Source organism: Petaurus breviceps, unplaced genomic scaffold (assembly GCF_028583685.1).
Source record: "Petaurus breviceps papuanus isolate PSGF00001 unplaced genomic scaffold, PetGlider_PUasm1.0 91041, whole genome shotgun sequence".
NCBI lineage: Eukaryota > Metazoa > Chordata > Mammalia > Diprotodontia > Petauridae > Petaurus > Petaurus breviceps.
This window is the reverse complement of record NW_027187400.1, coordinates 41,539,834-41,553,345: the sequence shown is the minus strand read 5'-3', so window position 1 is coordinate 41,553,345 and position 13,512 is coordinate 41,539,834. Positions and strand designations below refer to the sequence as shown.

The following is a 13,512-nucleotide window of genomic DNA, read 5'->3' as shown; positions in this document are numbered from 1 at the left end:
GGGTATTGCGGAATGAAAGGGTGCGGGGAGGAAATGCATGCTAGCGTCCAAAATGACAGTAACGAGCCATTTCCCCAGTGCTGAAAATAACGTCTCCATCTTACTCCAGAGATCTTGTCCTTACTCAGCCTCTAGGCCTCAGTTCCCTCCTCTTAAAGTGGGGGCGGGGCAGGCAGGGGGAGACCAGAGGATCAATCAGGCCCTCCGTCTCTAAACCCTATCTGCCTAGATGCTAGGCGAGCCGACCCTCTGTAGCCGAAACTCTGGGTCTGAGCTGGGGGCAGCCCGGAAGGCTCCATGTCCTTTTGCCCCGCCCCTCCCTCTCCACCCTCACAAGCTTCCATCCGGACGTAGTTCCTGGAGGGTGATTCAGCCCTCTGGTGAGCCCGGCCGCAGTGACCGTGGGCAAGCAGCCCCCCTTCCGGGGCCACAAGATCCAGGGGTGCCTCCCCACCCAGTAACTGCGCCTAGACAGGTGTGCGTACACACGCAGCGCGCACTCATTCACTGCTCCCTGGTGTCCCCCTCCCCCCCAATTAAAAAAGGACGCCCAGCACCGAGGGCCAGCCCCCCCACCTGCCTGTTCCCGGCTGTCTCACCTCCGTCTCTTAACATCTTTAAAACGAAAGCATTCCATTCTTCCTAGTCCTGTCCTGCCCCTCCCCCCTCCTTGCGTTCTACTTCCATGCGAACGGGTTTTTTCCCTTTAGTGGACTCCATTGCTGTTCCTGGAGGCCGGGCACTGTTTCGCTTCTGCCTTTCTGCCAGAATCGGAGTGGGAACTTAATGACTGAGAGTTGATTGAGGAAATTCTCTAACCTAAACAATCAGGGCAGAACTGGAAGAGCCCTACTAGCTGTTCCAGAGATTCTTCAGGGGGAGGGTTTGTGTGTGTTATCGGCCCGTTTGTCAGTCTAATGAAGCCTATGGATTCCTTCTCAGAATAATGTTTCCAAGTCTATAAAATAAAAGTTAAAAAAAAAAACCAATTACAAAGGAAAAAAATTGTGTCGAAATATAGTTCCCAAAATATTTTTTAAAACCCAGATTCATGGACACGAAGTTAAGAAACTCGTGATTTACTCTGACTCTCTCATTCTACATTACATCTATCTTTCCTCTTCTTTTTTTATTAAATGCCAAAGACTTAGAAGTAGGGACTGTTTTTTGGGGTTTTTTTTAAAGCAATTGGGGTTAAGTAACTTGCTCAAGGTTACACGGCCAGTTATTATTTCTGGGTGTGGTGCTGAGTATCTGAGCACGGATTTGATCCAGGTCATCCCGACACTGGAGCCGGTGCTGTTACTCGCTGAGCCACCTGGCCACCCCATGAAGTAGGGACTGTTATAAAGGACATCTGTCAGGGGTTCCTTAAAGGCTGACAGTGTTAGTATGAGCTCTCTCTCCCCCTCTTCTCTCTCTCTCTCTCTCTCTCTCCCCCCCCCCCCCCCTGGAGAGCCTGTTGGGCAGGAATGCAGGAATGTCAGAGAAATAGACCAGAGATCTGTAAAAAAAAAAAAAAAACACAAGATTGCATCTGATCTCATTCCTCAGCTGACTGACATGTCTAGTGGCAGACTTGCCTACCTCACAACAGCCAGATGCTGAGAACAGTGATTTTGAAAACTGGACACACAGAAACGTTAGCATTAGCCTGGCTTGCTGGCCAGGAGAGGATGGTAGGGAGATAATTTCCTCCTCCCCAAGAAGCTTTGAAATCAAGGTGACTGGAGAACATGTCCCTAGAACAGCATTCAGATGGGCGTGTGAAAATAAACTACAGAAATCTCATGAGGGGTAGAGGAAGATAACTGGCAGAAGAGGTTGAGCTCAGAGACCCCAGTGTTTGAATTACATAGTTTTCACTTTTGATTGATTTCAGCCCATGTACTCTTATCTCTGGGTGGGTAATAACCCTTTCAGGTCCTGAAAACTTGGGAAAAATAGAATTTCAGTGGAATGGGGGGGAGGAGGGCAACATGAGCCAAATAAGTTATGAATTATTGTTAGAAATATATTCATGGTCTCATACTAAGAGACTCTGTGATTCCTTAGGATCAAGGACCTAGAGTTAGAAAGGACCTCAGATGCCATTTAATCCAGCCCCCTCATTTTCAGATAAGGGAACTGAAGCCCATTTAGGTTAAGTGACTTGCCCGTGGTCACCCAGGTAGATCTTCTGACTTCAGATCCAGTAAGTACTCTCTTCTGGCCAACCCTAGGCTGGGGTACTACATGGAAAAGACTGGGGAAGTTTTACCTGCTTCTGTGCCAAGGGACTGAAAGGGAACTCAGGACCTGGATTGTAAGCAGGTGCAGGCAAGGGAGCTGAAGCAGCCTGGGTTCAGAGCGCCACCTCATGCTGCACACAGAGATTGCACCCTGATTCCAGCCCCATCCCTGCCACTTAGCAGCAATGTAACCAATGAAAGGGAGCACTTCCCTTTATGTAGAAGTAGGGAGATTGAAGCCCAGAGAGGAAAAGACTTGCCCAAGGTCACTCAATTCACTGGAATTATTACTGGGGGGCTAAAATTGTATAGGTCTGACTCCACCCTTGCATGCCTCACACACACACACACACACACACACACACACACACACACACACACTTCTACTATCCTCTAAGGCCCATACACCATTAGAGGATGCAGCCATCTTAACTGGGCATGGTGGAAAAGGAAGCTTGGGCTGGGAGCCAGGAGGCCCTGGCACTGCAGTGGACCTAGCTGAGCTCTTTGACTTGTCCAGAGTCTGTTTCCTCGGTGTACAATGGGGGAGGATAACCCCTGCTCCCTGAGTCCCGAGGGTCGCCTGAGAGAGCATCTCTGTGAACCTTGGGAATGGGAAATAATTCTGTGCAAAAGGGGCACAAAGGGACATTGATGACCAGCTCTCTGGGGACAAAGGGGCTCAGCTGTCCCAAGGAGACTAGTCAGACCAACTGGAACTGTGTGTGTGAGTATGTAAAAAGGCCCAGTGAGGCCCAGGCCCTGCAGGGGAGGAGACTTCTCTCCCCAGAACAATAGGAGACGTTGATGCTAGCTAGTCCTTCGTGAGCTCACACAGAAGTCTCTGTCTGCCCCTTAGCTGCCTTTGGCTGCTGTCTCTATGAAGCTGCTTCACATACAGTGTTTCTGCTGGTCTCTGTCTCTGGGGTGTTTCTCCTCTGGCTATCCCTGAAGTTTCTCTGTCTCTCTGTCCCAGACTGTTTGAGAAGTCTCTGCAATTGGCAGAGAGAGACCACACTGTAAATAAATCCTTCCCATTCGAGGCCATAACATTTAACAAATTTCCTCCATGCACTCCTCATCCCTCTTCATAACCCAGAGTATATAAGGAAAGAGGATGAAACTCAGAATATCTAGGTCCCTCTCCCCCTACTCCCACCCCACAAATATGCTATAATAGTCATTCATTCAGGTTCTCCAGGAGCTCCACCCTAGGCCCTGGGGGCAGCCAAGCTGAGATAATACCCCCCTCCCCAAGGGAAGAGGCAGGAATCTCCCTGACTAAAGACCCCCACCCCATGCCATGGGATGCTCCAGGCAGAGAGGAACCCAAGATGTGAAGCTTGAGGAGATAGGGATGGGGAGACAGCTCTGGTGCTATGAGAGGACTTATAGGGGGAACTCCCCCTTAAAAACTAGGATCTCACAAAGTAAAAAAAAAAAAAGCATTAGATTTGCCCAAAGAAATCATTCCCTCTGGACATGGCCCCAGGAAAACTCAAAGCAAAAAAAAAAAAAAAAAAAAAAAAAAAAACCCAGCAACTGTGGGACAGATCACACTGGGAATGCTCTTGGGATACATTGACACCCTTTCTGAACCTCCACCTGCCCCATAATTCATGGGCCTCCACAGTGCCTGGCAACAGCTGCCTCACTGGTCTTCCAAAGGAGAGGTGGGGCAGGGCAGACAGATGGTGGTAACATCATCTTGTTCCTTCACTCTCCTGTTCTGCACCCTTCCTGACCTAAAATTTGATATAAGAAGTCAGACACCTGAGAGGTATGAGCAGGTCTCAAGAATGAGACTGTAATGACACAATTCCAAGCAGACAAAAAAGGGGCAGGGGTGGAAGGCTGTGTACCAAAGAGATGTGGATGCATATGGAGCTCACCAACTAACCCAAATGTTTAAAAGGCACATGCATCTGTCGGATGATCAGTGTGTGTATATGGGTTAACTCAAAATGCTCTCTGAGGGACAAGTCATGTTGGGCTGCATTCCAGAGGTTTCACAACACTTCCAACAAATGCCATCCACTCCCTAACATAAAAATTCCATCTTTCTGACACCAACATTTTCCTGGTGATGCTAACCATGGAACATCATTGTCTCAGAGGGATCAAAAAATTACACGTGACCAAATGGATGACGAACAGGCATACGTATGACAAATGAGGACATGCCTATCAGTGAGGCAAAGCATTTCATGTCATCCAGAAAGTGTAGGAAGGGAAAAAGAAGAGAGCTGATCATATATCAAGGGCAGAAGGAGAGTTAGGGGAACAGCTGAAGGCCTCTTAATGCACAAGGATTGGAATCTAAGACTGAACTGACCCATGACCTTTGCACCTTTGCAGAGATAGCAGGATAAACATTTTTATTTTGAAGTAACATTATAATATCTGCTTGTAATTATTTGTATTTAAAATGAATTTGTACATTTAGGATAAATTATAGTAAAATTATTTTAAAACTTTTGAAAAAAAATTGTGTTAATTCATACAAAGGATGCACCACCATGGTCCTTCTAGTGTTAAAAGACTGAGAAGGTGCCTAGCGCTTTGGTCATGGGAAGACAGGGACAAGGAGGACATGGGAGAAGATCCTGCTGGACTGTGATCTCCACTGTTGGAAAGAGGAGATCTCAGCTCCACAGAAGTAGAAAGGGCAGAAAGCGGGGGCAAGCAAGAAGAGGGATAGCAAAAAGTCACATGATTCTGTAAGAGCTGTGACTACAAAGCCCTGTGTGAGCCAGGGCTGAACACGAAGGCAAAGGAGACCCGAAAACCACTATGGCAGGGACAAGAGGAAGACCTGAGAAGGGAGAGGCACCAAACAGAACAAAGACCCAACAATTCTGCCTTCCACCTCGATCCCCGATTCCATTTTCTTAACCTGGGGGGATGAATTTTAGATTAAAATTTTTAGATGAAAAAGGATGAAACAGAAGGACCCCAGGTGCCTGACCTAGAAAAGCTAGAAAAAAATCATCTGAGAAGGTGATCGATGTGGACTCAGTATGGACCAACCACGGGAACTGGCAGACAAAATGCCAGGGTGACCTTAGACAGCCTCCAGAGGCATAGAGGAGCTGGAAGGAAAGCATCCTCTCATCAGGAGGTCTGGGGTCACTTCTGGGAAAGACAGTAATAAGTTGGTGCATGACCAGGCAGGGATGACCAAGATGACGCGGATGCGGATGTTGTGATCAGGCCCTCAAGGGGACAAAGGATTAGATCTCAGGGACTGGACTGCCCCAAGATGAACTGGTTGTAGGGCAGATCCCCCCTGGGAGAGCTCCCTGTGGCAGCCTGTAAAGGGGTCTTCATCAAGGACCATGGGCTCTCTTCTTCCCCCTTCCCTTTCTTCTCTCCAATGGATATGACCTAGAACTGTCCGATGAAGAACATGGTAGGTGGGGGAAAGAAGGAGGTGGGTATTTAGCCCAGAGAAGAGAGGAACTGGGGGAGGTAGGAGAGCATATGACAGTCTTTGAGGCTTTGAAGGCCTATTATGTGGAAAAGGAATTACTTATTTTGCTTAGTCCTAGAGAGCAAAAGTAGCAGTTGTGGCCTGTTCTTGATATGTGGATACAAGATGTCAGCCTGATGATAGGAAAATGTCCTAATTATCAGTGCTTTGGCAAAGTCGGATGGGCAGCCTGGGCATCACTGGAGATGTTCAGTCAGAGTCCATGTGGCTGCTTGTCTGGGGGATGTCGCAAGAGAGAATTCCTGTTATGAAATGGGAGGTCCTTTCCAGCTCTTAGTTACCATGATAGAGTTGGGTCAGAGCTAGAGGAGAGGAGAAGCTTGAGGATTAGAGGCTGACCATGGGCATGAGGGCTGGAACAATGAGAAGACAGGAGGGGGCATATCAAGGGTATATGTGGATGCATAGGCCTCATGGAAGAGAAGGGCTACCTTTTCATTAGCAACATGGGAGTAAAAGAGAGACAGAGACAGAGAGAGAAGGGAATAGAGGGAAGAAAGAGAGAGAGAAAGGAGCAGAGGGAGGGAGACAGAGGAAGGAGTAGAGGGAGAGAGAGAGAGAGAGAGAGAGAGAGAGAGAGAGAGAGAGACAGAGAGAGACAGAGAGAGACAGAGAGAGGTAGAGGGAGCTCATGGCAAATGGAACATTCTCCCTGGATACTCCCTTCCCAGGAACCTCAGTATCTAGTCCCTTCTTACAGGTCCCTAGTCCAGCCCAAAAGAGACACAGGAGAGAAAACAGAGGTTGTGCTCTTGTTTTCGGATGTGGCAGGGTTAAGGAAGGCTAGTCTTGGCAGGTAGGAGACGGGGAACATCTCTGAGTTGTGACTGAGGACTCGAATATCATGGGTCACAGGTTACTGGTGATAAAGGAAGTGAGGGCCCCGGCAGGCAGTCAGTCTCAACTCCAGACTTGTCCTCTTCCAGACTTTCCCAAGGTTGCTCAAGTTGCATGGACGGGCTGGGTTGAGGGAAGGGGAAGGATGGGAGTCAGGTCAGGGCAGCCTGCTCATCCCCAAAGTCCAGACCTGCCCCATCCTTGGTGTCCCCCACAGGCCCAGCTGTTCAGAGGATGGGAGGAAGTTACCTGGCCACTGTGCGGCTTGAGGTGTGGAGTGTCCGACGGCGTTGCCAAAGTCGAATGGAGGCCCTGGCCTCGGAGCTGAGGCCTTTCGGGGCTGGCCCAGATGCTGCTGGCTGAAAGTGGGCTATGTGGTGAAGGGCACCAAACCAAGTGGTAAGGTAATACCCAGCTGCAGGGGGTGAGTCAGTTAGACCAGAGTCATCTCTGGCCTATGGGCCATAGCTCCCCCCAGGAAGTCTTGGCTGTCCCACTCCCTGGAGCCTACGCTGGCCCTTCCCCAACTCTGCAGTTTAGTATTGTGACCAGATCCTCCCACCCCCAGAGGAAGTCCACTCTACAAAGAGGCCTCCATCCTTCCCACTGTATCCAGAGGCATCCTGGCTCCAGGACAGCTCCCTTCCCCACCCTAGGGCCTTGGGGTCCATTCTCTCCAGTAAGATGCCTTTTGAGACATCCTGACTCCCATCTGTCCTCTGATATCTCTGTAGCCAGAGCCAGGGAAACTCTGGGTAGGTATCACATGCTCCGCCAGAAACCTACAGCCCCTGCCTTACTCTCCCCTAGCAACTCTGCAGGGTCCAGGATCTCCATCAGGAATTCCACATCCAGCTGGGTGGCCTCAATGTCTGGACTCCACAGAAGCTCCTCCGTCAGGGCTGGCAAGAAGTCATCAGCTCCCAGGGGTTCTGCGGGAAAGGGCCATTGGAGTAATGGGGGTAGCTGAGCCTCCCACCCCAGCCCTACGCCCACACAGGCCCGTCTTACCCTGGCTCCCGCCCTGGACAAGGCCCTCATAGACATCCCGGCAGATGGCCAGCAGAAGAGCCACCTTGCGCTGTGGGGCACAGGCAGTGTGTAGGCGAGCCAGGCGGGCATGGATGCGGTGCCTGGTGGGGCTGGGGACAGGGGCTTCAGGGGAGCTAGCTCTTGGGCCCTGGGCTTCCTGCAGTGCCCGGGCCTGCATCGCCTCCTGACACTGCTGGAGCTGCTGGAGATCCCGTGCCCTCAGCATCCGAAGCTTGGTCCACAGGGCTGGCTGGAGGGGCCTCAGCACCACCCAGCACACAGCTGCTTCCACCATGGCTTCTGGGGACGTGACATCAGACAATGCTCGATGGTGGCTGGACACACCGGGCTGCCCTCCCCCGTGCCAGACACCTTCTCCCCCACTCCCTTCTCAGCATCCTTCCCCATTACAAAGTAAGCTGCTTGAGGGCAGAGGCTACCATTTATTTGTATTTGTATTTCTAGTACTTTAGCATGGTGCCAGATACATAGTAAGTACACAAATGTTTGTTGACTGACCAACCCAGAGTTGTACCCAGTATAGGGCAAGAGGGCCTTTGCCTCAGCTACTCCCAAGGCAAGCAGTGACCGCCATCACCATGCCTTGTTCTAGGCTGTGCCCCAGGTCCCCGTCACCACGGAATCTCTCTTCTGGGGCCTGCCTGCCTCACACTGTCCACTACAACAGTGCCTTTCCACGAAGCGGAGTTTGCCCCATGCACAAGGATTCCTACTGCTGCCTCTGACCAGCCCTGTGCACCCCTCGATCCTTTGTCCTCCTCCTTCTTCTAGTCACTGACCCCAAAGAACCTGTTAGTCTCTTCTGCAGTGGCCGTGAACACAGCCATAGAGAGAACACTGACTGGCTCACGGGTATATAAAGGGAACATGGGCATGAACTCTGGCAGGGGACATGTGGTCAGTCATGGGCAGGAGCTGAGCACAGGTGACCAGAGGAGCCAGAGAGGTCTGTGCAAGATGAGAGTGAAGCAGAGGGACACAATGCAGAGCTGAGCAGATGATCCTTCTCTCCCTGGCTCCTCCAACCCACGCCCCCCAGGGGTGATGCCAGAACTCTTCTTGCCCAAATGCCCACACTCTCTCCCTCTCCTCACCTCCTCCCTCACTGGGAAAAGCCAAGAGCTCCCTCTGCTTCACATCTCAAACTCCCCCACATTGCCCCCAAGGTCTCCTTCTTTATGCCAGTCTCTGATGAAGACATGACACTCCTTCTTGTGCCCTTGATCTCTCTCTCTCTTCCTCTCTGTCTCTCTTCCTCTCTCTGTCTCTGTCTGTCCCTGACTCTCCCCCTCCTCTGTCTCTCTTCCTCTCTGTCTCTCTGTCTCTCTCTCTTCCTCTCTCTATCTCTCTGTTTCTCTTCCCTGGATACTCTTTTCCATCTTGCTTTTTCTTAGTCCTCTCTTGGGGCTTCCCTTACCCATCTGACCACTCCTCCTCAGCCTCTCTGGTGGCCCATGGCCCACACTCCTCCCACCCACTGTGGATGTCCATGAAGGTTCTGTCCTCTCCAGACCCTCTCCCTTCCGTGGCTCAGCAGCTCCCTCGGCTTGAGTTGCCATCTCTGAGATGCCTATTGGGATACTGAGCCCTGGACTTTCCCTTGAGACACAGTTGAGAATCTTCCACTGCCCACTGGACATTTTGCACTGCTGTTCTTTTTTTTTTTTTAATAAAGCAACTGGGGTTAAGTAATTTGCTCAAGGTTACACGTCCAGTGTTTCTGGGTGGGTGCTAAGTGTCTGAGCCTAGATTCGATCCCAGGTCATCCTGACTCTGGGGCCGGTGCTCTTACTTGCTGAGCCATCTGGCCGCCCCTCCACTGCTGTTCTGTAGGTATCTCCAGCTCAACGTGGCCAAAACAGAACTTGTTATATTTTTCCTAAAACCAACATCTCTTTTTTTTTCTTTTGGAGGGGGAAAGGCAGGGCAATTGGGGTGAAGTGACTTGCCCAAGGTCACACATCTAGTAAGAATGTCAAGTGTCTGAGGCTGGATTTGAACTCAGATCCTCCTGACTCACAGTGCTCTATTCACTGCACCACCTAGCCGCCCCTCTTTTTTTTTTTAAAGGAGGCAATGGGGTGAAGTGACTTGCCCAGGGTCGCACAGCTAGTAAGTCTCTGAGGCCAGATCTGAACCGACTGGGGCCGCTGCTGTCTACTCTGCCATGCCTCTTTTAAAAGGTCACCGTCATCCTTGCAGGCACCCGAGTTCACCACCTGGGCCTTATGCTTGCAGAATCTCTCTATCCCAGCCCACCTTGTCATTTCTGCTTCCACGCCTCCAGAATCCAGCTCTGCTCTCCATTTACCCAGGCATCTACACTCATCTAGACTGGTCCTAGATAGTCTCCCTGCCTCTGGTGTCCAGCCTTGTTCATCCACCCTACACCCAGCTGCTAATGGGACTTTTCCAGAATGGGGCCTGACCACATAGCCCCCTGGCTCCATCAACTCCAAGTGACTTCCTGTTTGGCTCTAATCCCTTGTACAACCTGGCCCCAGCCTTCATTTACAATGGCTTCAGAGTTCATCACTGGCTTTCTGACCCACCCTTCAACCCCTTTGCATCTGGGGGACATTCTACGTGCTCGGAGGCTCTTTCTCTTTCCCTTCCACTCTCAGAAGCCCAAGTCTCCTACAGAGCTGTGGTCAAGAAACTCCTTGTGCCTGAAACCTTTCCTGCTCCTCCTCCTTCCTTCCCCCAATTAATTTGTGCCTGTGTGGGTCGATGGTGTCTCCCCTAAGGGCAGAGATCCCTGTCTTTGCACCTGAGGGCCTGGCACACAGTACATGCTATTAAATGCTTCCTGACTGAATTACTGAACCTGTGTGGGAGGAGGGACTTAAACGAGAGGGGCCATCTATGTGAACACCAGAGAGGGATATTTCTGTCTCTGAGGTTATCTGTGTTGTGCTATGTTCACACCTGAGCAAACCTTAAAGCATACAGAGATGAATCTATTCCAGGACAACAGCAAACTGGAGCTGCACACATCTGTGTATACACACACACACTCACTCACACTCACACACACTCACACACAACCCACACACTCATGCTCACACTCACTCACACAACTCACACACACTCATGCCCACACACAACTCACACACACAACTGTCACATACTCACACATACTCACAACTCACACACACACAACTCACACACAACTCACACTTGCTCACACACAACTCACACACACTCACACAACTCACACACTCATGCTCACATGCAACTCACACTCACACACATGCTCACACACAACTCACACACACAACTCACATACTCACACATACACACACTCGCTCACAACTCACTCACACACAACTCACATACACACACTCACAACTCACACACACACAACTCACATACTCACACACAACTCGCACACACACTCACACACACCCTTACCTAAATCCTTATGGTCCCCAGTGGGTGGGGCTGTCCTGGCTCTGTGGGCAGCCTGGACCTCTGGGTCATTCACCAGATGATCTTTGAGGTCAGCAAGGAGATGACGAATGTCCTGCAGCAGCTCCGTGGCTGGGTCCCCAGCCTCTGGCCCACAGGGACCCCCCTGAGCCTGGCCAAGCCTGGCCTGAAGAGCTCGATGCTGCCTGGCCACAGGGCTGCCCTGAGCCTGGGCCAGAGCCTGCACTCTCTGGCACACCCCATCCCCAGGCTCTGAGCTCTCCTCCTCTTCATCCTTGGCCTCCTCAGCCTCCTCCGGCTTGTCCTCCCCTTTCTCCAGGCTATAGAGGGACCAGGCTTCAGGCTCAGTCTCAGGACTGGGAGGACCCTCTATCCAGGAGACCCTGTGAGGGCCCAGAGCCTGAGGAGCTATGAAGAGGGAGGGAGAGAGAAGTGTCTGATCCTTCCCTTTCCCCAGCACCAGCCAGCCATCCAGAACACCCATCCCATCCCAATCAGATAGATGTCAATCCTTCCCACTTACCTAGGTTATCCTTCCCAACTGGCTCTGAGTTCTCCTCTTTGGGTTGCCAAGGCCCATGGTCCCTCAAGTATAGGGGATTCAGCACGGAGAGGGCCCCTTTGGTGGAGGTAATCCAGACCACGCCAATCTGGAGAGGCTCTGGGAGGAAGGAGGAAGCTGGAACTGATAAGGGAGGTGTCAAGGCATCTAGGCTGTGCCTTCCTCAGCCCCCAGACTCACCAGTAAGAGGGCCTCCAGGCCCCAGGGATCTGGGAGGAAGGAGCAGGGGCTGGGGCAGGATGTCCCTGGGGGAGGATAGGAGGGTCACAATGAGGGTAAGGTAAGGGACCCTTCCAGGTCCTCCTGGGCCCCCAGTCACCCCTACCCTACCTGCTGGTCGAGAGAAAGGCTAGAAGTTCAGGCAGGTCTGGGAAGCTGAGCTGGGAGCCCTGAAGGGCCACTCCTAGAAACAACGGAGAGTGGTTAGCCAGGCATTCCCCCTGGTTTCTTCTCCCTCTACCCAGGCCCTAGGAGGGCTTGCCTCTCTGACTTAGGGTTTCAGTTTCGAGAGCTTTAGCCAAGGCAAAGATTTTTGTTTCCTACGTCAAGGGCAGTGGAGACGGTCCTGGATACCTGGGAGAAGGGGGAAGGGTCTGTGAGCTGGACCTCTAGGTTTGGGTATGGGGCTAGACACATGGAAGGAAGGATGATAAGGTCTGGTCCCCTGCACTTTTGTGGCTATGGTTTTGAGATCAGGCTCCTTACCTGCAGGGGTCTCCAGAATCCGGAAGGTTCCCACAGATTCCTGGTGAGGGTCTGTATTCATCGTGAGGGCCAGGCTCAGGCCAAACCCTGTGACTAGGAAACTCTGGAGGAACCACAAGGAGTAAAGAGGGGTTACCTAGGAGGGAAGAGATGCCACAAGGGCCCCAAGGGACTCTGGGAGGGTAAGGGCTGCTCTGAGGGGCTTCTTTGGGGACCAGTGATCAGAGGGGCCCAGGGTAGGTCCCTCTTCCCCCAACACACTCACCCCTGGGGGCTGTCGGGCCAGCATGTCTAGAGAACTCCGAGCATCAAGCTGTGGGATCTGCCACAGACCCCGAGTCCTCATCAGACGGAGTCTCAGCTCAGGGAGTCTGGGGAGGGTTAGGGCTGTCTCACTGGGCCTGCCCCCACAGTAAGGCTGAGGATGAGACTGGGCTCAGAGAGCCCAAACCCAGAGGGACATCAGGAAGCAAGAGCAGGGGAGCAGGGAGCTAACAGTTGGGGGGATTGGGGTTCATGGGGATTCTCCTGCTCAGCCTGAGGGGCATGTGTGTGGGGGAGGGTGGATTGCTGGGTCCAAGCAATGAGTGGGGTAATGAGTCAGGCATGAGAGACACAGGATTGGGCTGGAAAAGGGCATGATCTTGGCCCTCCCTGTACCCCCCTCACCTCTCCCCCTCCAGTGGATGTCCAGCTCCTGAGTCCTTGGGCTGGTGCATCCTCCAGGTACACAGGCCAGCAGTCACTGACCACACCCCAGGGAATCCAAGGCCCCTCTGGGACCTGGGCAGAGGGGGCTAGATCATGGGCATAAAGAACACCTCTCCCCACAACAGGGCCTCCCCCCAACCTTAGGATCTGGCCCTAGATATTGGGCAGGGACTCTTAGGTCTGTGGGAGAGGGCACGAGGGGGTCTGCAGGGATGCTAGGACCAGGAACAAGGAAAGAATAAGAGGCAGGTCTAGGAGCTGGATACCATGGTCCTAGGAGGAAGAGGTGGGGGAGGTGCCAGGGGAGGGTGAGTACCTGGGTCCCAGGGGAAGATAAAGGGGAAGGTGGATGGCAGGGGACAGGGGAGGCTGGGCACCTGGGTTCCCAAGGGACCCAGATTACCTGTTCTTCATGGGGAAGGTTCCAGAGTAACAGGAAGTAAAATCATTACTCCCCTGAGAGGAACCCAGCTGGGCAGAGAACGGAA

At 52.1% G+C, this 13,512-nt stretch overlaps 1 protein-coding gene across 1 annotated transcript; it reads right to left on the bottom strand.

Moving 5' to 3' along the window:
- Window positions 1-4,257: 4,257 nt before the first annotated feature.
- On the bottom strand, window positions 4,258-13,032 carry RINL (Ras and Rab interactor like). Its single transcript, XM_069079569.1, has 11 exons — window positions 12,983-13,032; window positions 12,579-12,714; window positions 12,314-12,416; window positions 11,939-12,011; window positions 11,789-11,853; window positions 11,570-11,707; window positions 11,029-11,454; window positions 7,573-7,893; window positions 7,362-7,493; window positions 6,811-6,976; window positions 4,258-6,684 (listed from the first exon to the last, which is right to left on the bottom strand). Exons 1-11 carry the CDS (start codon window positions 13,030-13,032, stop codon window positions 6,567-6,569), a joined length of 1,728 nt encoding a protein of 575 aa, XP_068935670.1. The 3' UTR covers window positions 4,258-6,566.
- Between the last annotated feature and the right edge of the window lie 480 nt (window positions 13,033-13,512).

Bases quoted from the DNA above. Each gene is read 5' to 3' on its own strand.
- RINL (XM_069079569.1), bottom strand. From the start codon at position 13,032: ATGCACCAGCCCAAGGACTCAGGAGCTGGACATCCACTGGAGGGGGAG. The intron at 12,417-12,578 runs GTGAGTGTGTTG...TGGTTCCTCCAG, and splicing joins TGGCCCGACAGCCCCCAGGG to AGTTTCCTAGTCACAGGGTT. The intron at 6,977-7,361 runs GTAAGGCAGGGG...CACCCCCTGCAG, and splicing joins TGCAGAGTTGCTAGGGGAGA to CTGGGTATTACCTTACCACT.